Genomic DNA, 18,605 nt, shown 5'->3' with positions numbered 1-18,605 from the left:
ATAATGGTTGGCCGTAGGTCTCATGTGGGCAGAGCAGTTTTGACTCCTATTTTAATATCTCTCTATTAAAGACTCACCATGACCCTTGTGTGTGTGTTCCTAGCCGCTGGCCTCATACTGAAGTCCCCCGCTGTGCTGGACAGTCTGTCTCTTACACTTAGACAACTCCTCATGTTACCTAGCGACCGTATCCAGGAGGCAGGCAGTGCACGGACACATGAACCGCTCTGTCTCCCCCTGAGACTGACTGTGTCTGTCTGTCTCTATCTCTCTCTCTCTCTCTCTCTGATGTGAGTCATGAAGGGCATATTACTCTGGACACTGGTGTGTCTCTGCAGGATTCTGCATGTTTTCTTTCAAGAATCTGCCTGCCTCATACAAAGGGTTTCTTGTCATGCATTTGTCCTGTTGAGCAATTAAAGTAAAATGTCAAGTTATGATGGAAGTACATTTGTCATCTTGGAAGGTGCTTCTTGACATCTGATCTTCTTATTAATGATCTGGTCTTAGTAATGTTTGGACTGTAAGAATTCATGATGTATCTTGAGCTTTAATAATTAAATGTAATCATAGAAAGAGTTCAAATGACTTTTCTTTTAAGATGTTTTATCTGGTCTCACTGGACTTTTTTTTGTACTTTACACTGTTCTTTGACTCATGAGTGTGTTTTTCTTTTGTTTTTCAGGTAGAGGATGCCATGTTAATGTTTGACAAAACTACAAACAGACATAGAGGTAAGACCATTGGACCTCTAAACTATAAAGCAAAATATATGTGAGTGTCCTCTAATGTTGTGGACGACACAGAGCTTTTAGGTTTTTGATCCTTGCTAATGTGAGGATTGACGGTGCACTATATCTAGTGTTATGCCAGTAAAGCATGGCAAAAAAATTATATAATAATTAGCATTTAATTGAGAAAGGGAGATCTGTACAGTACAAAACATTTCAGAGTGGGAAAAAGAGAGTAAATGTGTTTAAAACACACACGCTTTTTCACACTACTGTCTCCTTTCTCTCTCGTGTCCTTCATGCCCTCCAGGTGACTGTTAAACTGCTGTTAAGAGACGCTTTTTGTCCGCCTCCATTCTTTTCTCCCTGCTTTCCCTCTCTCTTGCTCTCTCTCTCTCTCTCCTTTCACTAAAGAGACTGAAGCAGAATCTCTCTGGCATTTTCAGGCTGAAATGAGGATGATTGTGTTGGAAATTGAGCTCCAAAGCTCCATCAGTCCTGCTGCCCCAGTGCATTGTGGGAACGTGCATTGGCTCTCCTGTGGGCACACGGATCAGGGATGTTATTCAGACATTTGAAGGGGTTTTGTGGCGGGATTTCATGCTGTTAATTACAGATGTAATGGTGTGATTTTCATCAGGGCTCTGCTGGTTCCTTTTGTGCGCCGTTACAGTGAATACCCAAAGGCCATACAGCCCTCGCTCTGCCAGAACACACACTGTGTTTGCAATAACATGCAGTCATACAAACCAACTTTATGGCCTATTATTTTTTAAATTGGGTATGATATAATTTACATAGTGAAACAATGAATGCAAGGGTTGTTGTGATTTTTTTCATTCGAATCCACGGTAAGACACCAATGTGTCCCTGAGCAAGACGCTTAACCCCTAGTTGCTCCAGAGGCGTGCGACCTCTGACATATATAGCAATTGTAAGTCGCTTTGGATAAAAGCGTCAGCTAAATGAATAAATGTAAAATGTACTTGGACCAAAATCATTTGAATGCATATCAATACACACGTCATTATTTCAACACTGTTGAGTAAGGAGTTCCCTGGAGGTCTCTCTGGTCCTCTGTTTATTTCAGTAATTCACATATTTCAGTGTGGCATCTAAAACCCTGGTGTAATCCAAACCCTCATTTCCCTGTCCAACACTCTGCTAGCATCTGACAGAAGGTGGTTTTGACGTGGTGTTTGCGAGAGGTGGTTTAGTTTAGGTTTTTATTTCAGCGGGGCATGTAGGAGGACAGTTTTGAAGCTGTGCTGACGGAGAAAGCCCCATTCCCATCATTCTGCATCAAGTGCTGCATACATTAACATTTTCCTTTACATCGCTACCACATTTGTTCATCTGTCTCAAGTACATTTTTCTCAAAGAACACATTTTTTTCTCGTCGTATTAGAAGACGCAGTAATTACACACCTGTAATTCCCATAGCAGAAGTTCTGCTGCTTTTGCTCACCCAGTTTCCCTGAATACAAAAGTCTGCCGGGATGATGAAAGCTGGTGTAACGTCACGGATGCTGATGGTTCTGCTCAACATGCTTCCGAACACGCGTCTGATTACAGCTGGAACTTTGTGATTTTCAAATGATGTAAGTAAAAGTAACAGCGTCTCGGTTCGATCAACAGAGAGCATGAATTATGACTTTTATTGTTGAGGGGTATAAAGAAAAGAAAGGGAGAGAGAGAGAGAGAGAGAGAGAGAGAGGAGCAGGTGTTGGGCTGAGTTAGGAATTTTTGGCCGTGGATGAGGTTTTGTTTTGTGTGCGTTTCCTGGATGCTCCAGAGGACCGGATTGTTCCTGGACGATGAACAGAAGGTGGTATTGTGTGCGTCTGTAATCTCCTTACCTGGATCGGCGTTCCCTGGACTCAACACAGTCCCCAGCCTCTGTATGTGTGTGTGTGGCTGTGGCTGTCTGTTTGAGTCTGATAACTTTGTGGCATATTACAGTATTTATTTGTGCATGAGTGCTTTGTTAGTTGTGTTATTGATATTCTGACTTCATTCAGACTAATTGTAGAGAAAATGATGCTCAGATCCACAATCATGGCTAGGACATTTTCTCTGTCGTTTATCAGAAACAATATCTCTTTCTTTCCCTCCTTAAGTCTCTTGCTCTTTTACCATCTTTAAATTTTTCAAATATATTCTTCAAATACAACATATTCACCAAACTTATACAGTGTGTATAAGATGTCTACACACTTCTGTTAGAGATGTAAAAAAAAGAGTAAAATAACTTCTCCTTTAATATAATATTGAAACCAACTTGCATAACTGGATATGCTAACAATCCAAATGAAATCAAATTAACCATTTTCATAAAATTAATTAATATTATTAATCCAATAAATATTACTATATATTTTGAAAATAATATTATATATATATATATATATATATATATATATATATATATATATATATATATATATATATATATATATATATATATATATATATATATATATAAAGTAAATAATATTAAATATTAGCTTCTTCTTTTTTTGGAGGGGGGGGGGCAATATAATTTTTTGTTACTTTTTTCAAAAGAAAAATAAATGAATCAATAGTTGATAATTAATATTAATACAACTTCTGTGTGTGTGTGGGTGTTTCACAGCTCAAACTATATATAGATAGGCAGATGTATATGTAATGTGAGTGAAGCCTGGTTTTCTCTCTAACCAGAAACAGAAAAGAGAAAGCCAGGCTTCAAGTCAGCTTTGCATCAGCATGAAGTATGTTTTATATCCCTAACCAGTTCCTGTGGAGCTCTAGTTTTAGAGAGATCTGACAGGAAGAGAGGCAGTTGGGCTGTGTTTGGGAGCCCATTATCTCCTCTGGAAATGAAAATACTACCTCTCAGTTGTCATTGCATGTGACCTTTGACCTTTGAATCTCCTGGAGCTAATGTACATGCTGTAAATATACAGACTTGTGGGAGGGAATCAGGGACCTTAAGACAGGTTAAACTCTCAGATTGAGGCCAGCGTTGAGAAACGCTGAGCCACAGCGTGTTCGGTTTATCAAATATATCGTTGTGCAAACATATTACATTCCTGTCTTATTCTGAATGTGTGTGCTATATCTACTAATAGCATACTGACCTGTCCAGCGTGCCGTATCAAATCCATGTCCACTGATTTCAAGATTTGCCATCAGAAAGATTTACTTTACGTGTTCTTTGGGAGGAAATACATTCTATTAACAGACACAAATGCTATGTCCATGCTACGTGTTGATCTACACATATGCGACCTGGATTTGAAGTATAAGCTAGTGTATATTTTGAGATGTTTTTGACACATCCAGGAAATCTGCTTCCATTTTTTTGGTGTTGTTGCATTGAATTTCACATTGAGCAGCCTGGAATGTTTCCTTCAGGGGAAAAGATCCATCTTCCTGCTCTGTTATTCTTCAACATGAGCTCGACTTGTATTTGGAAAAGCCAGTGGCTCTTAGATCACAGACTGTCCTCTGAAAGGTTTTGTCCAACACGCGTTCTCTACTAAGTGGACAGCGGTCGTGACATTGTCCAGGACTACACAGCTGCCAAATAATAAATAGTGTTTGTCTGTTTTGAGTGCAAACCTACGGTCCGTCTGTTGATCAAGGAGTCTGTAAATATTAGGCAGTGGAAATGTGCATTTAGTCTGCAGGGAACTGCTTTCTTATTAAACAAGTGCTGGCAGCTTTTCATGGCGAATCTTATAAATTTCTAATGCAGTGAGCATCACTACAGCTGTTTCCGTCCTTCAGCCAAGAGAGAGAAACTACACACCTCCTGTCAGCATCTTATTCCTTGACTTCTTTCGCAATATTTTTCTTTAAGTCGTGCCAAAGTATCACAAAAAAAGGAACATTGACCAGATGATATATGAAAATCAAATATATTTGGCCGTTTTAAAGTTTGAACTAGAGCTGTTATTAGAGCTTATTTGCCTCAGGAAACAAAAATGGTAATTAGTAATAAATTACTAAGAAATAATCTATCAAATAAATAATAAATAAGCATACAAATATTTAATGTATACACTATAATTTATATATGCATGTTAAAATCTTCTGTATAAAGACTGCAAAAAACATTTTCAACAGTTTAATTTATAAATTTATTAGCTCATCATTTTATTAATGGTGTTTTAATGAGTGCGTATTGAACGCAGTGGTCAAATTAGGTAAGCGTTAGCTGAATTAAATATATCTATTTGTTAAATATATATTTAGTTAGTTTTAAATTTGACAGCCCTAGTTTAAACCCTTTCAATTCTCTCATGTTTGTCCAGCTGAAAATCCTCTTTTATTTTATCTGTCTTGGAACAATAAATGAATGTTTAACACACATCTCAATCCCACAAGAGGAGCTGGAAAAATTTGAGTACATCTGAGTGAGCTGGATTGCGGAGTCTTCAGTGAGCCAAACGTGTCAGATGAATATGAATCGGGAGGAATGGACCGCACTTATCAGCTCATCTAGACCTGAACTCTGGCAGACAATTTTGATCAGATCCAAACCTCAGGAGTTGCGCTCACTCCAAGTAAAGCTCTGCTATGCTCCTCAGAGCTGTCAGACTGTCGCTAACTAACAGCTTTTCTCACTTAGGTACTTAGATTTAACATTTAAAAGCCTTGATTTTCCTAGGAATCTAATTCTGGATCCATAATTGCATCTTCACACAACTCGCACAGCTCTTTTGAAGGAGAGTTAAAACTCACTCTATTGTTGATAACCGTAATATTTAGCAAAGATGAGCTGATCTGACAGGCTGTCAATCATTCTTACATTTTATCTCTCATCGGCACGTTGATTGCTGTTGGCATGGCGATGGTGACGCGCTGCTAATCGAGCTGAACGTGAATCTGATTTCTCCTGCACGATTGCTTCTGTCGCACGCTTGTCTGGGGTTTGAATTAGATTGACGGGCTCACGGGCCTTATATATGCATGTGTAGTCTTTGGGATCCCCATTGTTGTCATTTACATTTTGATGAGGACACTCTCCACTCATCTGTTTTTTCAGACAGGAAACCAGAGCAGCTAATAAGTGGCTTGAGTGTATGCATTGATGGAGAGTTTGAGACGTGAATATTAAATTAAGTTCTTTGCTCAAGTGAGGACGATCAGCTAGTTTGTCTCATAAACTGATCTCAGAGCAGCAGGGCATGTTTTACCATGTGTTCAGAATCAGGAGTGTTCAGTGTATTCGTCCACCCGTCTCTCTCTGAGCGTACCCATCCTCTGTCTCTCTCAGTGTGGCAGGAATCACGGCACATCACAGAGAGTCTTTGATACGCGTGTGTGATGTGAGAATGGAGAGGAAGAGGTCTTTGAAAGCGGGGAGGTCTCAGTCGCTGGGCTGTTCACTGCTGTCAGAGTTGAAGGAGCAGCTTTTATATATATCGGCACTACATTAACACACAAGCACACACACAGTATTCTCTTTTACTCTCTGTAACACTTTTTCCCCAAAGCGCTCCACCCCTCATATCTTCTGGAGAAGTGTTCCCAGGAGACTCTCTTTCCTCATCCTGGTTTCATCTTTTTATTTCTGTAAATGTCACATCTCTTCTTTGTCCCTTTAAAAAAAAAACATTTTTTTGTCTTTTCTACTCTGCTTCTTTGTTCTCATTTCTCTCTCCATCCATCCGTCCGTCCATCCATTAATTTGCAACTCATTTTCCCTCCTCTTTGTGTGTGCAGATGTAGAATGACTGTCTCATGAGCATAGTGAGAAACATAAACCTGAAAACAATAGACATAAACACAAGTGCTCACTTACTGGTATATATATTGATCTGTCTCCTTGTATATCCCTCTGTTCTCTGTTGATCATTTTCGCTCTATCTTTTCATATATTGTTCTCTCTGTGTCTCATGTAATTCTCTCTCTCTCTCTCTATCTGTCTGTCTGTCGTTTTATCATTGTCTTTCTCTTTCTATGTTTTATTCTGCCGTTCTCTCTGTATATCATTCTCTCTAATTTTAGACCATCATTCTCTGTACATAATCTCTTCTGTTCTCTCGGTTTCATCATTTAGTTTTTTTTTCTGTTTTATTGTTCTGTTTATCAGTCATTCTATCCATCTCTTGATAATCTGTCTATCACTTGTTCTGTATGTATTGTTCTATCTTTTTGCATATCATTTTTATTCTCTCATTCCCTGTGCAGTATCAATCATTCTCTCAGTTCTTTGTTTTATTATTGTTTTCCAACTTTTTCAACCTTTGCAAACAAGGATTTACATTTACACTCAGTTTGTTTTGTTTTTTCCAATTTAAAATTAGAAATTTTAAGTATACTTAAAAAATGTAAATCAGTTCTGCATCTGTTTGCTACCTAATTGATATTCAGTTCAAAGTCGAAGTTGGAATTTAATAAGCATTGTTAATTCAACCCTGGCATGTAACCCATGGCATGTCAGTGTTTAATCAGTCTTTTCTTAGGAGAGGTGTAAATATCAGACTGTTTGTGTGTGTTGTCATTATGCTGAGAGTGGTTCGTGCAGCAGTTGTTTAATCCAGATCTACTCAACAGGAAGCTTCTGGTCCTACTGTTCAGTAGACTATTGAAAAGCTGTGAAACTCTTCACAGTTACCTAAGACTCTTTCGTTCTCATTTCCTTTCTCTAAGATGCTTACACATTCTTTCTCTTTTTTTCTCTAGTAGACCATTTCCTCTTTCCCTCTCTCCTTCTCTCTCGGTCTAAGCTATTGGGGTAGGCCGGTGTCCTTTCAGTCTTCAGATTTCATTTCAGGTCTTTTATCTCTAGAGGACAAAGCAGCCCACTGGCCCTTATCAGAGACACACACTCACATATCACGCACGCGTACGTACACACACACACACACACACACACTTTTGTCCAGAGAGAGCTGTCAAGAGCTGTTTGATGGACTTAAGGATGAAGACCTGCCTCTCCATCCTCCTCTTCAACAGATCTGTCACACACAAACACACATAGCTGCAGCCATGGACAGGTTCTGCTCACCTGTAGGAGATCTGATTATTTTAGTTGAAACTGTCTTCAGTGATTTATTTATTTTAGAGCTTTTAACTGTAAAGGATCATATTTTATTCTTTATCCTTCAGTGTTTTTGTAAGTTCACTTACCCAGTTAATAAAGGGTTGTCTTGCCAGAAGAGCCATAATTTAGATTCTCAGGACCATTTTCCTTTCTTGCTCTATGACTCTTAGAATTAAAAAGCCATTTTTGCTACTGTAACTTTAAGACATTTGTACAGACCTCAAGGTAGTTATATAGTTGTCATCCATCATAGAGACCAAGTTAATGAATAGATGAATAGTATTTAAATATTGAGATGTCAAACATGAGAACCAAGAAGTTTGACTTGACACTGACAACATGCTGTTTGCAGCAAACAAATAGAAAATATGTTGTGTAGACTTTTTTGAAAATGATTGAGCAGCACATACACGCATTCCACCTACAAGGCCAGTATATGCTTTTATGAATACCTGCCCTTCTAGAATAAATCACTATTAACATCTGAACATGTGTGTGAGTGTGAGTGCCTTGTTCAGTCACACCGGCGACGGCTCATTACACACCGAAATATTTTTTTTGTGCTGCGTGAATGTCATTGAGAGATGGATGCAGATCTCTCTCACTCACACATACATACAGTTTCTATTTTTACACGGAGGGATTGGTCTGATAAGACGTCAATTGCAGGGCTTTCTGTGCCAAAAGATTTCTTGCTGAAGATGATAAAGATGTCCAGAGCCAAGAGTTACAACAGCATGAGGTTGGCATGGTTAGAAAGGTTGTGTGTCTAAGAAAGTCAGCAGGTTGATGATAAGGGCTTTTACACACAAACCCATCTGAAACAAAAGAGGTGGAGACAGAGTTTTACGAGTATCAGGATGATTTCACAGGGCTAAAGTTAATGGTGTGACGTTACCGCAATCCATTCACTGTTATTACCTCTGTAGTCTTGTATTAAGTATAGCTTTTACTTTAAGTTTGAGTATATGAGTATTTACCTCAATCATAATGCGAAGCTTCAAATAATACAACTTGATTTATTAGTTAATTTGTCAAGTATTTGATTCACTGGATTAAGCTTTAGTAGGCATTGCTACATTGTTGTTTAATGTAAAAACAATTTTTGGTTGAATTTACAGCAAAAATAGACTTCTATTTGAAAGAGTTGGTTCAGCAGTATTTTTTGAAATCACAATAACAAAGGCTGTATTTATTTGATCAAAATACAGTAAAACAGTGATATTGTGAAATATTAATACAATTTAAAATATATATATTTTAAAATGTAATTTATCCCTGTGATAAAGCTGAATTGTCTCCAGTCTTCAATGTCACATGATCCTTCAGAAATCATTCTAATGTACTGATTTGCTGCTCAAGAAACAATTCTTATTATTATTATTGTTAAAAACAGTTGTGCTACTTCATAAAGTAAAAAAATAAAATAAAATGTCTGCATGCTAAAATGCACATTTGCTATCTAGTATTTAACATTTGCAGAGTTACACATCTGGCTGAGGACATGGTTTGGAGATTTCAACCAGCTCTGGCTACTTTTGTGTGTTATATGCATAGCCTGAGAATTCTGGCTGTATAGCACATAAACACACACTCAACACACACTTCTTTCTCCCTCACCTCTTCAAAATTCCCTGTTTCTCTCACTAATTACACATTCAGAATTAATTAGCAGAAATGTCCCTCTTGAGTGCTAATTGTTGAACCTGAGAGGCAGCATGCAGCTCTGGACTTGTTTAGTGATTTCACCTGGCTGTAATTTAACTGTGTGTGTGTGTGTGTGTGTGTGTGAGGATCTCAGGACAGGATCCTCACAGGTTTGTTTTCTTTCATCTTTCTCTGAAGAATCCAACACTTTGTTAGTTTGTCTGTTTTGTTTTTTGACCCAGAAGCCTAAATAGAGTGTGGAGATTTATTAATCTGCAGAGATCAAAATAACACGCACATCTAAAAATAAAATCACACGCACATCTTTTTACAGTGTCATACTGACTTACAGGTTTGTGATTACAAACAGGCTGGACAAATGAAGTCCAATAACAGTTTAATAAAACTGTCTTAACTATCTAACCCTAACCCCAAGTCAGTAAGATTATTTTTTTTTTTTTTTTTTTTTTACTTTTCAAAAAAGATGCGTTCAATTGTTCACACATGACGGTAAATACATTTAAAATGTTTCAAAAGATTTCCATTTTAAATACTTCTATCAAGTAATCCTGAAAAATCATCTGTCAATCAAACAAATAAAGCACTGCAAATGTTTTAACATGGATAATATGAATAAATGTTTTTTGAGTGCCAAAACAGCATAATAGGAAACATTTTTGGAAAATAAAAAAGCTGAAAATGTATCTTTGTCATCATAAATAAATGACATTTTAAAATATATTGAAATAGAAGTTATTTTGACTGTAACTATTGCTGTATTTTATCAAATAAATGTAGCTTTGGTGAGCATAAGAGCAAAAAAAAGTAAATCTTATATTATATGTATATATCAGTATTATTAATCAAACAACATTATTAACAAAAAGAAAAAAAGAAAAAAAACTGTGTTGAATCTGCAATCACTTCATTGAGAAATTCTTGAATGCTACATGCCTTTGCTGTAATTATTTGTTTTTACCGTATTTTTAACACTCGTTTGAGAAACATGGGCACATTGAATCTCCAATGGCGGTGTGGAATGGACCAGTAAGAGATTTATTTATTTCTTCCTGTCTTCTCTTCCAATGAAGAAAAGAGTGTGATCCCTGACAGAGCTGGCATTTAAAGCCCACACACACACCAGCTCTGAAGACACTCGAGTGATCTCACATTTCCATCTCTCACACCGCTGATCTCTCACTGTCAGTAATGTGCTTCATAAGAGACTGCAGGATCTCTCAGACTGAACATGAAGATCTCGCTGAGCCTCATGTACGTCATAGAGATTTCATCACTCCTGATGAAACATTGTATTGTTTGGCCCTCGTATTGTTACACATGAAACACATCCTGTGTGTAGTTCGGAGGCCGTAATGTGTCTATGTGTGATGTGCTGACTAATCTCACTGTATGAGAGGCAGATCAGTTTAAATGAAAAAAAAAAAAACTTCTTGTAAGAGAGACGGAGCTTTGTGGCGAAGTTAATTCCTCCTGGCTGCATCCCAGACGCTCTGCTAAGTGGCACACTGGAGCACCTCCCAGTTCTGGGCCTCCGCATTTTGATTAATCCAACGAATTATACCAATTACACTCCACTGGGGATCCGAACGAACCCAGTGAGCTGTGAATTCAAACAACCGAAGGCATCCCATCGGTTTCCTAGGCTGGTTCTGCCCAGCTCTGGTCATCAAAATGGAATTAATTTTGGTTTTCTTGCTCTAATCATTGGTATTGTTTAAGACTAGACAGACTCATGTAAACTAACAACTCTTAAATACTATCACTTCCTTTTATTTGTGTCAGAGGTTCATCCGGGCGTCCCCCTCGAACAAACACGAGAGCCAGCGCCAATATTCTTCATTACAGATGAACTGATCCATTGTGTGCCTTTTAAAACGACAGCACACACACACACAGTATAGTCTGAGTGCCCACCAAAAGCCTAATTAAGTTTAATCAATGCTACTTTATGTTGGGCTCACTTTAAATGTTCAGCGCCGTCTGATTCATCTGGAGGGCTGCTCCCGCTCGGTGCTTTTCAAAAGCACCATTGAAATTCTAATGCAATTACAGAAAGACTAAATGCACAGATGGAGTATTCTGCTCTACCTTATTTTCTCCACTTCTTCTTTTTATTCTCCTCTCTTCTCCACTAGTCTCAACATTTCCTTTTGGGTTCTTTTCTCAGCCATGTCCTCTTACTGTCTCATATCCCCTTCTTTTTGTCTCATCTTCGCTCAAATCATTCTAGTTCTCCTTTTCTTCTCCATTTTTATCTCCTGTTTTCATCTCTCCTCTCCACTCATCTCATTATCACCTCACCTCACTGCTCTTTTTGTCTTTTACCTTCCCTTATCCTCTTGTTCTCATCTCCCTTTTTTCCAAATTTTCTTCTTCACTTCTCTCTCTCCTCTCCCCTCTTTCTCTCATCTAATTTCCTCTCATGTAAGTCTCCTCTCATTCTCTCTATCTGTTGTGGTTTCTAATCTCTTCTATAAACTATCCCCAAATGGTCTGTTTCTGTAATCCAGAGTCAATCCTCTTTCTGTTCATCATCTCCCTTTACTTCAAGAGTTCATTTATTACATATTGCGTTCTACTGAAATAATGCAGCGTTTCCACCGAAATTACCCGGAACATTTGTACCGGGAACTTTTTTCCCCTGGAACTCTTTTCCCCCAGAACTGCTGCTCTCTGCGTTTCCACTGTGGTCTAAAGTATCGGGAAGATTAAACAAATAGACTGGTGACGTAGGTCTGCGCACGTCTCTCAAAACAAAATGTGCTGATTTTGGACTTGCATCGTTGGTAGTTCAGACTTCGCGCATTCGACTCGGTAGTGTGATGTCCACGACGATGCAAATCTGGTAATTCTGCAAACAGCAGCGTACTTGATAACATCGCCTTGACTACTGCAATTTTCCTCACTGTACATTTACAATAAAACAAAATATGATATCAAATACCACTGCCTCCTTTCGTTTTCATTTAAACATAATAAAAGCTGCAGAAATGTACTTAGTTCAGGGATATGTGTATATATACAGCCATTACAATGAAACGAGATATTATATAAACTTGCTTTTTTTATTTTCATTTTAACATGTAGATAAAATGAATACAGACCAAAGATTACCTGTTAGATTTACCCAAAACTTAAATATATTTTATGTTTAACCACTAAAGAGACATCAGAGCCAGCGGCACATATCAGAAGGTCTAGCCGAGGTGAGGCTGCTCTCGGCGGATACATGAGGACTGAGCTCTCGCTGATCACCTGGAGCTGACTGTCTCAGAGATCGGCGAAACACATTTTTAAATAGGCGCTGTCTTTATAAATAAACCACAGATTGGAGTTTTAAACAACTACATTCTCGCCTTAAATACTTTTAAAATTACATTTCATGACACAATAACAGTAATATTTTGAAAATGTTGATCCGAATAAATGGTGGTTGAACTCAACCAATGCTGCGTGAACTCAACCAATCAGGATGTTTAGCACCAAAGTCCCGCCCCCGAAACGTTTACCTGGAACTTTTAGTTCCTGGTTCCTGTGGTGGAAACACACCGAGTACCAGGCCAAAGTCCCTAGTTCCTGGGTAAAGTTCCAGCAGTGGAAACGTGGCTTAAGCCTCTCTTCTCAAATTAATAAATATGTTAGGTATCTGTAGCTGCCGGTGACCTTCACAAAAACTGTGCACTCAAAAGAGACTCCAGCCCAAGAGAACCTCAACAGAGCTGTGAATGTGCATTTGGCGAGAAGCAGTGTCAGGTGTGGAATCTGTGGGGTCTGGGACATGTACAGCAGAGGGGTCAATTTTGTCGAATTGGAGTTGGAAATCAAACTCTACCTTATGTTCAAATTTAAACATTTGCTTTTTAATCTCTGTTTATTAAAAAGATAGAACTCTAAACCATTAGTAAATATTGAATATACAGTTAACAAAGCTGTTCTTGTTATATGATTTGTTACTTTCTCTTGTTTTCGATTCCTTTTTCTTTTATGCTCATGCTCTTGGGAAGGGGGCTCGCTCAAATGAGAGGTAGGGCAGTGTGTGTCTGGAAGTAGGACACAGGAATGGATGGCCTGTGCTGTTAGCTGACCTACATTAAAACAGATAAAATAGTTTCCCATCATTCTTTGAGGCACCTCACCTGCAAAACATACACACATTTGCATTTTGCTTTTGCATTTATGGCCCTTGAAGATGCTTCAAAGCCTATGCACACCTGTACACACACACACACACACACACACGCATATACATATACACCTATAGCATGGCAAATGCATTTGATTAATTGTGTTTTGCAAAATAAAAAAAACATTAACCAAAAATAACATGAATCTTATTTTTTTTTATCTATTCACATCCTAGGGTTAAACCCATTTATATATGCTAGTGTTATATCTGTAAATTTCATAACTTTCACATGGTACTGCAAGGTGGTCTGGTTACCCTTAAGCCTTCATTTGCACAGAGCACTGAAGGAGGACTTTTGAAAGTGTTTTTAATATGCTCATTCTATCATCTCCATAGACATAGAATAAGTTGCTCATTTCTTTTCTTGTGTGTCATTATCTTCCTACAAGTATACATTATTCCTGTTAACAGGTCTAAATATTTGGCATTTGAATGTGAATCTACATTAGCTGGGTTTCCATCACCCTGCTTTTATGCACATTTTGCGCATCAGAGTCGAGTGATGGAAACGCTGAATTTCGAATAAAAATGCCTTAATTCGTGAAAATGTTTTTATGCTCGCTAGAGGTGGTTTTTGACTTGTGCAAAAAAGGGTTCATGCGAATAATGGGAGTTGGAAATGCATTTTGCGAATAAATTCCTCCAAGCGCATCAAAAAGGTTATGTGACTTTGCACTGTGGGACGGTAATACCTGGCTAACCAGTGGACTGATCTTGTTCCACAGCATCTGAAATGTTACTGTATGTTCATTTGGAAATGCCTGAGCAAAGTCTGTCATCAAAGTATTTCTGTATAATTGCCTTCCAGAACTATTAAACAACTGCATTCCCAAACAGCAGAATCATGTTTCATGCCAGTTTATCAGGAAGTGACGATTTTGTTCTCTTTGACTCGTTGGATGGAAACGGTGCTTGATCACAAATGTTTTGTGCGATATTCCAATTTTGTGCATAAGTTAAATTTGCAACTTTGAATGGAAACCCAGCTATTGTGTCACATGCACATTGTAAAGAAAACTAATCTCAGGCCACCTTTTAAGATGATCCGAAGTGGATTCACTCATACACACAATTATATCAAAATAATGGTCTCTGCAAGTATTCTCGTAAACACAGTCGGTTATGTTTTAAGTGAACGTATACAGTGGCCTGCTGCTAAAAGAAATTTGCTGTTCCGGATAAATCTGTCTCTCTCTGTTTTATAGACGACGTGAAAAGGGGGTGTGTTTCAAGATACGCAATGGAGTAGACCAAACTAAACAGGGAGGGAGGGCAAAACACTCATCCAAACAAATGCTTCATTAACAGCAGCTTTGGTTGCAATACTCTTATCGCATATGTTGCACTTTGCTGACTCGGCATCCACTTTTATAAAGTGTAGCCACACTTTAGACCTCTTTGGCATTGTAAAACGTAAATGTTTTGAGAGAACAACTACCCCTCTGTTGTGTGACTGCGAGTATCTTCAGAAATCCTCCCCGTCACGTCACGTGGTGGTGGACAGCCAATCACGGCAAATTTAGGTCCTTACATGCAACGTATGCTACAAGCTCACACAGACACAGCCGCTTGGCAAAAAAAAACAAAAAATGGCCGCTTGGCTTTTGGAACCGAAATTTGGCACCGAAAGATAAATAATTTTTCGATACTCATAGTATCGAAGTTTTTCGTTCTGTACCATAAAGACATCGAAGTTCGGTACTCAGCCCTATTTATGTCACACTTTCGGACCCCTGAAACATTGTGTAAAAGCACAAAAACATGAATGGAAAAGCTGTCACTTTCAACCCATGTAGCTTTCACTAAGAGGTCTAGAACATACAGATTAAACTTAACAGTATGGAAAGCTAAGATGAACTGAAGAATCCATTAAATGAATAGGGAATTAGCAAGCTGAAGGCCACAAGCACACATTTCCTGAAAGCATGGCATACAGTAAATAAAACCAGTAAAGCAGCAAGATTTTACCTTTTTGTCCTCCACTACCCTAGATGCACACAAACACGCATCTGCATACACAAAATATAAAGTAGTTAATCCCATGAATGACATTTCAGATTGATTTTTGAACATCATACACTGGCAATCACACTGGCAAAGAAACACTGATCAAAACAGGCATCGGTGTGAAACAGGACCATGTGTGTTCGTGTGTGTGTGTGTTGAGTAAACGTCTATGGAAGCCGTTATTTATCCATGTTCTGATCTGAGCTGATGTAGCTATCCTCTTTTAATGGCTTGGATTCACTGGAGGGTTTTCAGGTGAAAAAAACACTCAAGGCTCTCTTTCTCTCTCTCTCTCTCTCTCTCTCTCTCTCTCTCTCTCTCTCTCTCTTTTAATTGGCTGTTGGGGCCACAGGTCTGATGTTGAATAAAGTCAGTGGAGCCGACGGCCAAAAGCACAGTTAATACTCTCAGGCTGTGTGGGGTTAGAGGAGCTCATCGCAGAGGATTCCTTGAAAAAAAAATTTCGGGGATTTGTTTGAGCCCCATTGCTTTCATTTGTGCTTTTGTTTTTATTAATGAAACAGTCGTTACATGCCAGAGTAACAACACTGATAAATCACCTGACTCTCTTTTTCTCGTAGTAATTGGTCTCTTTTGACATCCTCAAACAAAACACTCGTTACGTCAGCGTTTTGTTCTGAATGGATCTGTCTGCCGCCACGTTATTAATTTATATCTGCTGCTGTTTTCTGCTCCTCCTCAGAAGATGTTCACACTGTTTTGTCCCAGTCATTTTCTTCAGTGATGTGAGTGCCTGTCTTCTGCATTAGATTTACAGAGAGGGTCATGGGTGTTTAGCAGCACATGTCAGTCTGATAAACATGTATGTCATGTACCTTCTGATCTGCAGGTGACCATCACTGCTTGCCATTTCTGAATTCAGTACAGGATTAAGACCAGTCTTAGATTTAGATTTATATCACTTTTTTTTAAGTGAGTTTTAGATGACTAAAAAAGATAATCTTTAAAAATACTATAAAATGTTATCTTTAGCAAGTCTCAAAAATATTATGCATTTTTCATACTAATATAGTATGTACAAGTTATAACACACAAACATGAATTATGAATGTCTGAATATTAGCACTGATGTTGTTTGATATGTAGGCACAAGAAAATAGTTGTTCCTTGGTGAATCAGTTGTGAAACTAAGTGATTTATTCATAAACCAATAACTTGTTTTGTACCTGAATGAATCAGAGGAGTAAAACTTTGTTACTTATTCAAAAGAATTACCTATGTAGTAGGTACAAAGTATATGATTTATGCAGTCCCTTGCAGCATACACGTCCCGGGATTGATTCCGGGATTGATCCCAGGTCGGGGACCTACACTGTAAACCCTGATAAGTTCACAGAACTCAAAAAATATTTTGTAACAGATTACACAAAAACATTTAAGTGATGTTTTTAAATGTTTTAAGTTTACACAAACTTAAAAAATGTTATTCCAGTTGCCTTAAATTATCTCAGTTATCTTAAATAATTATATTTCTGAACTTATAATTAGGGAGTAATTCACTCATAATTTTATCTATTTTTCAACTCCTATAATGTGGGAAATACACTCTAAATTAGGCTTTTGCTGTCCATCCTCAGTCTAACCACAGGCTCTACTCTTCACCACAACGGTAACACTACAAATCCAACATAACATAAACCTTTGTAAAATCTAATATAACACAACATTTATGTATTAACTTATGTCCCTCTATGTTAATCTTGTGTAAAAACACACAAAATAACACTTAATTTCTAAATTTATTTTCCTTGTTTTCTGATGCAAAGCATGCTGGGAACTAGAAAACACAATCATTTTAAGTTCACCTCACTACAACAAATTTTTGAGTTAACAGAACTTATTTAAATTAAGTCCAATGAACTTTCGTTATTATTTGAGTGCAATTAACTAATTTAATTTGATTAATTTCACTGTTCGGTTTTACAGTGTAGTAACATTGCTGGGTTCAGTCCTGGAACGAGCATTGTGTGAACAAAAGCCAGAACTAATCCCGTAAAGGGTGTTTCGTAGTGATGACGCAAGTTATCGCGCAACTTTTTTTTACCAGGTGTTTCAAGTGTTTACCAGGCAGATCAACGTTGGCGATGAAAAAAAAAATATGTACAAACTGTAATGAAGCAGAGATCAGTTCTTTCCTCACTTTCTGCGCTGAAGCTGAGATCGTTCACTAGCTTAAGTGAAAGTTAATGTGCCTAGCATTTTCGTCTCATACATTACACGTAAAATCCTGATGTCACATGTCTTTACGGGACCTTTACAGGTTGTGTGCGAATGCACGCACATATTCCGGGTAATCACTGGCAGTTTGAAAGTGCAAAATGTAGCGACCTGGGAACAATTGCCGGGACACATTACTTGTGTATTTTCTGGAATCGCAGTGTGAAAGGAGCAAGTGACTCACTCATGAAGACAGTCACTTATTTAATTCATAAATAAATCAGTGTTTTTGAGTGAATTGCTTGAATAAATAACTTTATGACTGATAAACACAGTTACTTGTGGCCATCTACTGGTATAACAATGTAACCATCTGAAAGAGTAACTGCACGAATACAGAAAAACAGACCAATCATATTCAAGGACTCTCTGAAAGGTTGAATACTTGACGTTATAATGTTGTGATGTTTAAATTCACTCTTAGCATTTAAATTAATTTTCTTTTTTTTTATGTTTCAAGTTTTAATAACAAACAGCAGTGTGTCAGTTTAAGTATGGTTCTTGGTAAGACAGATCTGCAAGGTGGACTAGATTTGGTCCACCGAGTCTGGCTTTATAAGACTATGCATACAGTATCTCAAATGTCCTCTTGCTTTAGTGTGTGTGTGTGTGTGTGTGTGTGGTTCGAAACGATACACAACACCAGTTCAGTTCTGTCCTCAGTGCTGTTGACCCTTCAGCCCTGCAGTATGACCTCCATAATTCCTGCTGTGCTCACCCCCCCAGGGCCTCTTCA

At 38.0% G+C, this 18,605-nt stretch overlaps 1 protein-coding gene across 2 annotated transcripts in view; it reads left to right on the top strand.

The window, feature by feature from the left end:
- The window catches only part of LOC128020972 (RNA-binding protein Musashi homolog 2), a 154,282-nt gene that overhangs the window by 90,576 nt on the left and 45,101 nt on the right, over positions 1-18,605 (top strand). For both annotated transcript variants that reach the window (XM_052607816.1, XM_052607818.1), the window contains exon 7: positions 686-734. In XM_052607816.1, the coding sequence (XP_052463776.1) occupies positions 686-734 (49 nt within the window). The remainder of the gene's footprint in view (positions 1-685; positions 735-18,605) is intronic.

The sequence above is a fragment of the Carassius gibelio genome, chromosome A10 (assembly GCF_023724105.1).
Source record: "Carassius gibelio isolate Cgi1373 ecotype wild population from Czech Republic chromosome A10, carGib1.2-hapl.c, whole genome shotgun sequence".
NCBI classification, from domain to species: Eukaryota; Metazoa; Chordata; class Actinopteri; order Cypriniformes; family Cyprinidae; genus Carassius; species Carassius gibelio.
The sequence above is the reverse complement of the archived record's forward strand: the minus strand, read 5'-3'. Positions and strand labels throughout refer to the sequence as shown.